Source organism: Centropristis striata, chromosome 21 (assembly GCF_030273125.1).
Source record: "Centropristis striata isolate RG_2023a ecotype Rhode Island chromosome 21, C.striata_1.0, whole genome shotgun sequence".
In the NCBI taxonomy this organism is placed as follows: domain Eukaryota; kingdom Metazoa; phylum Chordata; class Actinopteri; order Perciformes; family Serranidae; genus Centropristis; species Centropristis striata.
Genome location: NC_081537.1, coordinates 13133147 through 13143287, shown reverse-complemented (window position 1 = coordinate 13143287; position 10141 = coordinate 13133147). Strand labels below are relative to the sequence as shown.

Genomic DNA, 10141 nt, shown 5'->3' with positions numbered 1-10141 from the left:
AAAGTGTTATTTTATTATTTTAGAATTGGATTGTCATGCTGTCCATGTAAAATGAATTAGTTTGCTTGCTGCTCTGATAGACGATAGATTACATCGTGCTCTTTTTAGTTATACAAATTCGATTTTTGGGCAAACTTTGTAACGCTTTGCTTCAGCAAAGTAGTTCTTATGTTTGTCTGCTGAGATAGTTTCAGTGTTGGTCTACGTGATTTGTCAAAAGTGCTGGTTTCCATTTCTGATTTATCTGTTTTCTCCACCAGGTACAGAGGCTAGATAGAGATGTAGAAGAAGAGGATCTTAATGGTTGGAGAGAAGGAGGCGGAGAGAAGAAAGAAGATCCAAACCAAAGACGAGAGCCATAGTGAGCCAACCAATAGAAGAGAGAGTTAAAAACACAAGAAAACTAATTTAAAAAAACAATAAAACTTCTCAAAAAAAAACTATATAAACATAGGCTCTATATAAGGAAGGAGATCTGATTCAAATGATGGGAAGTATCCCTGCCGTTAAAGTATTCAAATATTTAAGATTTTATTCTCAGAAATAAAGTATGTATTAAAAGTGATTTTTTTGTTAAACTTGGATATTCTCAGCTGTTGTGTTTTTGTGTCCTCTGTCCATTTTCATATGATTGACTTTCCAGCTCATTACTTTTATTCTAGTCTTTGTTGCTCTTGTCTCGTGCAGCCTCCCTTCTTAGGCTGGGCTCTGTACAGTGTGGTGTAGGGTTGCAAAATGACTTCATATGGGCAGAAAAAACCACATGCTTCCAGCTGCCAGCGCTCTCTATAGGCTCCATGCAATCAGCAGACTGTCGGGGGGTCTCATGACATAAAATGGGCATGTCCAATCAGTCACAACACTTTTGGTCTTATATATTGTTTACGTGATAATCTGCAATAAAGTGATGATTACAAACTCATTTACTTGTATTATGGAGCACATTTTTATTGATCTTTTAAGCATTCCTCCACATCAGGAGGCACAGTGACGACAGTGTTTAACATCAAACAAATTCATTTTTTGTCATTTCTAGTTTAGCTTGTGTCAGATTTTGGGACAGTATTTGTGCCTCACAGTGTCATTTCACCGGCCTTTGTTTTGCAAAGCTGCAACAAAAAACATAAATCCTTTAGATGCGGGTCCTGAATGGTATGTTAACTTTCTTCATTTGCTCTTCATAATCTTCATCAAACATCTTCGATTGCTCCGGTGTGAAATGGTTTCTCCAGTCACCTACTTCACCTGTAAAGAGATAAATTGCACAAGAAAACACAACAGTTTAAGGTATATAAATCAAAATGAGGCTTTAAATAGTCCAAAACAAGACAGAAAAAAGATGAAGCAATTACTAATTAGTTTCAGATTGATTTCTGCCAAAAGACTAATAAATAAATCAACTAATTATTTTAGATAAATTGAGCATGACAGAGTCCTTAAAACAACAGAAGCAAAGGCAAAAAATCTATAAACCTCTAGGGGGCGCCACTATACTGCAAAATCAGTGGTGGAATGTAACTAAGTGCATTTAGCAAGAACTGTAGTTACTTACTGTACTACTCCTCTACATTTTGAGGCAAACATTGTACTTTTTACATCACTACATTTAGCTGCCAGCTATAATTTAAAGTGATTAGACTTTCTTTTTGCCATTAAACCTCATAACAGTGTATTAAGTAGTGAAAATGAGCCAATACAAATAATACACAAATAATATGTTTATATATATATATATATATATATATATATATATATATATATATATATATATATATATATATATATATATATATATATATATATATATATAATCTGAGTGGGGACATTCTGCATAACAAGTTATTTTACTTTTGATACTTAAAGTACATTTTGATGCTGAAATTTTTGTACTTTTACTGAAGTAAGTTTTGAATGCCAGGACTTTTACCTTTAGGGAGAAAATTTACAGTGTGGTATTAGTACTTTTACTGAAATAAGCAATCTGGATACTTCTTCCATCACTGAGTACAATGTGATGTATGGAAAGGGGAAAAATGTGACACAATTCAAGGACAAAGTGGTGTGTCCTGTATTTGTGTAGCGTGTCCTGCTGTTTAAACTGATATTGTATTTTTAGGTGACTAAACAGCAGTATATTATTTAGCTTCAGTGTCTCCTGCCTGCTTCTCCAAACTGGGAGTGTCCCAGTCACCATCTACGTTGGAACTGTTACATGTCCTACCCTGCTTATGTTTTTTATTATTTTGATCAATCTCTTGCTTCTGGACAAGACTAAGAGCAGATTGAAGCACCTTTTCTCATGAACAGGGAGATAGATTGATCAAAAACAGGTGCTGGGATGCAGGAGTAGTTGGCCATCGGGTTCTCCTTCATTTTCTCAAAGGACGTGAGCTCCACGATTCGGCTGATGACCTCGTCAGAGACGGACAGCTCCAGGTACCTCATGATTCGCTCCACTTCACGCCGAGGATTCTGGGGGAGTAAATATCACGCTAAGTGTGTGTACAGCAGGCTTTGGTAATACTTCTGAGTCCATTATGTTCTCTATACCTCCTTCATGTCCTCATAGAAAAGGTAAAGTATGTTCTTCTTCTCTCTCTCCTTCCAGTAACCTTTCACATGGTCGTACCAGGAGCCCCAAGCCACTGTAGAAACAGAGTTCACTGAGCATGTTTCATGGTAATGTTACATTCAGGTGAGGTTAATGTCAACTTCGTCAACTAACTCAAATTACTTTAATTCTAACAAGTAAAAGCATATGAGTGCTATTCCCATGGTCTATTATATCTCATCAGTTGTTGTGGCCTTTTCTGGGTTGATAGCCACACATTTGTTGCATAATGTAATCATTTTGACCAATCAATGACTGATAATAATGGTCAGAACTCCTCCTATTCATATGATTTCCTACAAAAAAGCAATGCACTGGAATTCATATCTATCCCACAAAATTGATATGAACCAGAAGACCAGTGTTCATGTCTTGTTTTTGTATCTGAAACTAATGTTTTTTAAAGCCTAACCCTGTTCCTTTTTCCTAATCATAATCAAGTGTTTTTGGTTCCTAAACCTTTCAGTTTTACAACTTTAACAGGTTTAAAACCAGTGGTGGAATGTAACAAGTACATTTACTCAAGTACAGTACTTAAATACATTTTTTTACGTATTTTTTAAAAGTAAACCTCATAACAGTATATTAATTAAACAGCTGCTTACATAATAATAAACCAATAATATATTTGGAATATACAAAACAGTGGGTCCATTCTGCATAACGAGTACTTTTACTTGCACTTTTATTGAAGTAAGTTTTGAATGCAGGACTTTTGTCCTGGACTTGTACTGGAGTAATTTCACAGTGTGGTATTAGTACTTTAACTGAAGTAAGGGATCTGAATACTGTTTAAAATAGTGATTGTCACGAATTACGGTGTTGTGATCATCATGTGTCATATAGGGTAATGTTTTCATGAGAAATCACACAAAGTTGTTCATGAGAATTAGCTGTATGGGGACTAAAATCATCACACATGAATAAAATTGGGCTAATTGGATTTACAAGAGTCTCAGCTTTCCACTGATGTCCAATATATGCAATTCCAAGACTGTTTAATGACCCCAGTATGCAGAAACATTGAAATACACAACTTTTTGAATACGCAGTAAGACATTTGTACCGCATGTAAAAAACTGAACGGTCTATGCCCCAAACTGCATGGGACCAATATATTCACTTAACTTTAAAACAGAGCCTGTTATAGCCTCTTAAAGACAGTCTAGTTAGGGTGGCCTGGGGGGGATCCAGGCTTAATATTATAGGGGCACTTTAGAACCATCAGCCACTGAACAACAGCCAACTGAAGCCACAATCTGGCAACCCAAAAATGTTCTCATTAATCTTTAAGCTCATGGCACACCAACACCAGCACAGACAAACACAGATGTTTGCTTTTGAATGTATTTGTATTGGTTAGCTTTTAAAACCCTTTCTAAGACAACTGCACACAGAAAGAATGTTTGATTGGAGAGCTACACAGCAAAATCTGTAGTTTTGTTTTTTCAGTGTTAATAATTTTGAGTTAGTGGGTGTTGATTTTGGAGGGTTTTTTTAACACTTGTTATGATCAAAAAGCTCTGCCAGCGTTGTCAATCAAGCGAGTTACATGTTAACACCTGACACCTGAGTTAGATTCACTTCAGTTGGAGTTGATTTTCAGATTTTGTGACTTGTATGTTTGGCTAAAGACAGAATGCACTTTTAATGTATCATAAAACAAAACAATGAATGTTAAGTATCACATTAGTGAAAGGAAATAATGTGTGAATATGATTTTAGGGTTAAAAATACACTTTAATGTGTCAAAGTAACACAATGTATGTTAAAAATTAACACTCACAGTGAAAGGGAATAACACGATTTTAGGGTTAAAAATACACGTTAATGTGTCATAAAATAACACAATGTATGTTAAAAATTAACACTCACAGTGAAAGGGAATAACACGTTAATGTGTCATAAAATAACACAATGTATGTTAAAAATTAACACATGATTTGGAGTTAAAGTGCACTTATGTGGTGTCATAAAACAACACCAAGGGAGTCAAATATTTAACACTATTAAAGAGTTAAAATATTTACACTTTTCAAAGTGTAATTTTAACTCAGAATCCGTGAGAACTATATAAACTCAGAAAAAGTGTTAAATTTAACACTCTGTGATTTGAATTAACACTCCCAATTTTGCTGTGTATCTTAACTGTTAAGCATTAGCAAATGATTAACCATCACTAAAGTTAGGATAATCTTCTAAACCTGACCGTTTGCAAGACAATTTAAATGCATGCAACATTTGAAATTAATTTGTAGATTTGAATGAACATTTTTTCTGATTGGCATTAACTTCACTCTGCAGCACTTTTGCAGGGTGCTGCTAATCCTGTAATGGACATATTATATTTCTCATGGGGGAAGACAGGGAGGTAAGTATGGAAACTTGTTCTTTAAAATAATTGCAAATGCCACCAACCACGTTTACATATATAACACTTCTGGCTGGTGGAGTGTGCAAAAGCATTAGTGTGATGGTAATTTCTTGGTTTGGTTAGAGGCTTAAAACTTGAATAAAGGTAAGATGACACTCAGGAATGTGATTTAATCTACTTACACTCTCCTTGCATGAACTTCCTTATGTAGCCGTCCCAGGGTCCTGGCTCAGGCTGCGTTTTGTTCATGCAATCAAAGTGGTAGTAGCTCACCAGGTTGTCTTTGGCGTTGCGTGCCACGTAGATAACCTTCACACACAATCAGAAGGGACATATAAAGAGGGATTTTACAACATTACAACATTTTTATTGTTGGGTATTAAGCAATGAAGTTCACTGCAGGAATTTTCTTTCAGTTGAATCAGACAGTTTGAGTCTTACCTTGCACTTGTTTTCCCAAAATGCAGGAGGCACCAACTGAATAGGAAGATGTGTCTTGATCATTCTTGGAGGGTCCATGTTCTTCAGAAGATCAAGGCCTAAAACACAAGTTGAGTGGAAAAGATATGTAAGATATTAGTGTTTTGTTTTATTTCATACTCATAGATTTCATGAAATGCTTTTGTTACATTATGGACAGAGATGGATGGGGTGGGCTCCAACCAGAATGTGTTCTAGCACATAGAGCAGCCTGTATGGCACTACATTGTGTTTTCTCAGGTTTAAGGGCAGCCTAGAGGGAACTTGTTTTCTCCACTGGAAGGACGCCCTTTAGTGCATCTTCACTGGAAGGGCACCTTAGAGGACACTATTATATTTTATCAACCATAGAGAGCAAACAAAATGACGATTTTGGTAGGCCAACCCGGAAGTTAGCATTGCTATTGAGAATTAGCCTATGGGATTTTTGCATTGGATTTTGGATCATTGCAGAAAATAAGCTCTGTGGCAAACACGTTTCTGATGCTTACGCGTTTTGTTCAACAGGATAATCTTCACAAATGAACACAACTTTTATGAAGTTTGAAACGTTAATGCAGTTGACAGAGGTAAAAAGCTAACGCCATGCTATAGTAAAATACTCCACGGTCGCGTGAAACCGTAGCCTTACAAATTGTTTATTTACCTAATCTACAATCTAAAAGAGTTTGCAAGAGCTCTGAAAACACTACCAAAGGATGTAAGGCAAACTACTAAGAGATGATGAAGAGAGATTAATGTCCTCGACAACCACCGTTGTCTCATTTAGCCACTTGTTAGCAACCCCCTTTTTAGGACTTGTAAAAACTTCAAAATTCACAGTTGGGGGTATTTACTGATATATTTTATGGTGTACAAGAAAATACCAACATCTCTTCAGCTTGTGTTAACCACAGACCTTATTTTAGGCATCTAACCACCAACCCATTCAAAATCCTCATTGAGTTTGAGATGATAGACCCCAGGGCGCTAAAATGCTAACTTACTTCCCAAGACTGGCTGACAATTCAACTCAAACGCATGTAAGCTGAGGTTGGTTTGGCAAGTGAGTCATGTGTTTGTTAGAGCAGGCCAATTGTTTCATTGGTTGAACACTATCTGCCTTGCATCCTGTCTTTTTGCTTACTAGAACTGTTAAAGCATTGCTGTGTCACCTGCATGAAGCTTGTGCAGGGTGAAAAGATTGAATGGGGACTTCTGTCCAGCAGGTCAAAGGTAGGACATCCTACGTCTGGACCTCGGCTGTGTGGCAATAGGAGAGGTGTGCCTGGTTAATGTGCAACAGCTCAACTGACAACAAGTTAAAGAACAAGACTACATGAACTTCATTTTCATGTTTGAGTCTGTTTGGCAGAACTGTTTATAGGTTAATAGCTTCTCGACCTTGACCAAGTCAGGAGAAAAAATAAAAACAGGAATTAGATTTGTGAGTTCTGACATGGCATGGTCAGACGTAGTTGTAGGTTGTATTTGGAAATATATCTTATGGCTTAAGTGCACTTTAACCCTTTGATGCACAACATGGGTCTAAAGTGACCCGACTGAGTTTTTAATTTTCTATATCTTCGCAATAAATTAATTTCATCATTCAGTATTCCAGGTTTTCCTCAATCAATTTGTTTTTCATCATCATACATCCTAATTTTTTGTTTTTCATTTCTTACTTTTTGAATAAAAACCCTTTTTGTATCACTACGCTTCTAATGCACAACATGGGTCAAAAATTTCATTATGGGGGTATTGTGTGTATAATTTTAAGGAAAAATGAATTTAATCAATTTTGGAATCAGACTGAATCATAAAAAAATGTGGAAAAAGTGAAGCTCTGTTAATACCTTCAAGATACACTGTATGTGTGACAAAATGATACATAAACACGTTAAATATATTAAATATATGAGTGTGGAAAGTAACTATTTGAAACAAATTACTATTATTACAGTATTAAGTAATTTAATTTTAATACAAATTTGGATAAATTAGTCATTTTTGACCCATGTTATACTTTAGAAGTGTTGTCCATATGTTGTGCATCAAAGGGTTAAGATAGGCTTACAAGGTAATTCACACTGTTATGTACATGCAAACATAACACACACCTGAGGCAATGGGTGGTGGGGAGAAGATCTCTAGGAAAGGGCTGCGGACCGGTGTCGGGGCTCGTTTGCAGGCCTCAGCATCTCCATTGTGAAGGAGCAGGTCAACTATCTCCTGGGTCCATGTGGTCCCTTATGTCCCCAAAACACAAATGAACACTGAGTTGAATGAATAGGACACATCTCATGTATTGAATCTCACCAGTTTGTGCATGTTAAACATTCACCCAACATTCACTCCCTTTATTGCTTTTCTGGTCTTTTTATTTTATTTTGTCAACTTCACCATAAGATGGACTCATCATGTTCTAGCTTTATCTCAGTAGTGTAGGTAGATACTTTACTTAGGTTATGTATGTTAATAATGGTAATAAAAAGTTTATATACTACATTACTATGTGTTATACATACATATCCATAAATATTATTGTTGTTATATAACTGAATATAGTAAATCAACATCGGGAGAAGGGGTGGGATAAGGCTTCTTCCCACTCCTTTTGAACACAAATTGAAAGTGTTGAGTCTTGTTTTTGTTTCAAATATTATCAGGCAAAATGTACTTTAAAAAGAAAAGTTATTCAAAATTCAGAAAGATAAACCATGTGTGTGTTTTAGTATTATATATATTATGTTTCAGGACTATTATTAATGTTGCATAACATGTAAGCAGCAATTTACTGTTAATTTGAACTATTCTATACACATTTTACACTTACCAATGCCACATACTTTGAGGTTGCCACTTGTTTTGTATGCAAAGTCTTAAAATGAAAAGTAACTGAAGCTGTAAAAGTGTAACAAGAAGCACAATATTTCCCTGGAGTCGAAATATAAAGTTGCAGAATTAGAAATAATGCATCAAGTAATAATTTATTTTGTACTTCTTAATGTATAAATGCACCACTACTGGTGCCAACTATGCAAACATGAACAGAAAGTCAACAAAAGACACATGACACACACACAAAAATCCTCTCTGATTGGCCAATTAGACCGTATCTAAAGTACCTGCTTTGGGGTAGGTGGCGATGAGGAGGTCTGAGGGGTCAGGACGGAAATCCCAGACGGAGTCCCAGTTGTTAGCGATGTGGTTCATGAGAGGAATTCCTCTGACCGGGATGAGAGGGAAGCGATATAATGTGCCCTTCGCCTGCTCGATGGCTTCACTGTAGGATAATCCTTTCCCCTCCGACATGTCTGATAAAAGTTAAGTCGAGAAAACCAAGAACCAGAAGCCAAAATGTGACTTTGTAAATGTCCCAGGCAGAACTGTGGGAGTGGAGGGTGGTCCTTTCTCCAGCAGCTCCTCTCTCAGCTGGCTCTTTTGTAATTCACGGTTGATTTGCATGTGTACACCATAAACTCCACTTGTTTGCAAATATAACATCCTTGTCACGGTACTGTCATGATCTCTTCCTTTGTCCTTATCTGTTGCCCAGGAATTTATTGGTTTCCTCTTGATTTCTTCTGGCCTCACCCAGTATCTGAAAAAACAATCCCATCTGAACTCCCAGTTAAAGCCTAAGTGCTGCAGTCCCTCTAAGATGCTTTTCCTCTTTCTATCTTTATAACCTGGCTGTCTGAGTGCTTGTTCCAGGTTCTTGTCACTCTGTGATTGCTGGAACTTGCACAAGCAGTCCCACACTAAAGTGCCCTTATGTAACATTCCCAGTCACGTATGAATTCCACTTTTGTAACGTGACGAGGGAGTGTCTCACAAGACCCCCACACACCACGAGGAGGGAAACAATCATACACACAAGAGTACCAGAGATGGATCTAACATTTAACCTGAGAACTCAACACACTTGGCTTGAATTTCTGGCAGTATTTCTCACAAATAGAAATGTGAGAGACACAAAAAATGTTTTTCCAGCTCAAAGATAAACACTTTAATAGGCATGGAAAAACATTTAACATGGAAATATGCAGCCTCCGGGGTGCCCAGTTCAGCCTGTAGCAGTTTGTTTTAACTACACATTCCAGGATTTCCACACTCAATATCCTGCTGCATGTAGAAACAATATTTGGACAGAAAAAAAGCCCAGCGTGACAGTTGCCTGAAGCATTCACAAGTTTTACATCCTGTTTTTTTTAAAGTGCAGATATTTATTAAGAATTCTAAAGCTTTAATAAGTTAAATGAGAATTACATTTCTAAAGCAAAGTGTGTGTTTTTTTAATTAAAGATGACGAGAGTTAATACAAAACAGATACTGTCTCTGCAGGGGCATTTATGAAAGTGATTTGGCATTTCCTTTTAGATCAGATGCTTCCTCATGGGAGACAGGGCATTAGACATGCAGACAGGTTGTTTTTATAAGAGTCTCTGTCTTTATAAGACCAACAAGGAAAAAGGAAGATCTCCTCTCTGATTTTTATGGGTTTTTTGAAACATGCTGTGTGTAATGTGTAACAGTACAAAGGCCATCACAGCATCACTTCACCAGCATGAACAGCCTCTGACTGATTCCAAATAAATTTGGCAGCCAATTGGCTACATTTGGAAGAAGTTTCTACCTTAAAGGTGCAGTGAGTGTTTCTAATACACTTTTTTGGTCAAATTTAATTAATATCT

General features: G+C 36.6%; 1 protein-coding gene across 1 annotated transcript; it reads right to left on the bottom strand.

Moving 5' to 3' along the window:
• Positions 1-939: 939 nt before the first annotated feature.
• Positions 940-9154, bottom strand: sult1st6 (sulfotransferase family 1, cytosolic sulfotransferase 6). The gene is made up of 7 exons (XM_059324845.1): positions 8573-9154; positions 7565-7693; positions 5427-5524; positions 5168-5294; positions 2551-2645; positions 2292-2472; positions 940-1245 (listed from the first exon to the last, which is right to left on the bottom strand). The coding sequence occupies exons 1-7, from the start codon at positions 8757-8759 to the stop codon at positions 1133-1135; spliced, it is 930 nt and encodes a 309-aa protein (XP_059180828.1). The 5' UTR covers positions 8760-9154; the 3' UTR covers positions 940-1132.
• Between the last annotated feature and the right edge of the window lie 987 nt (positions 9155-10141).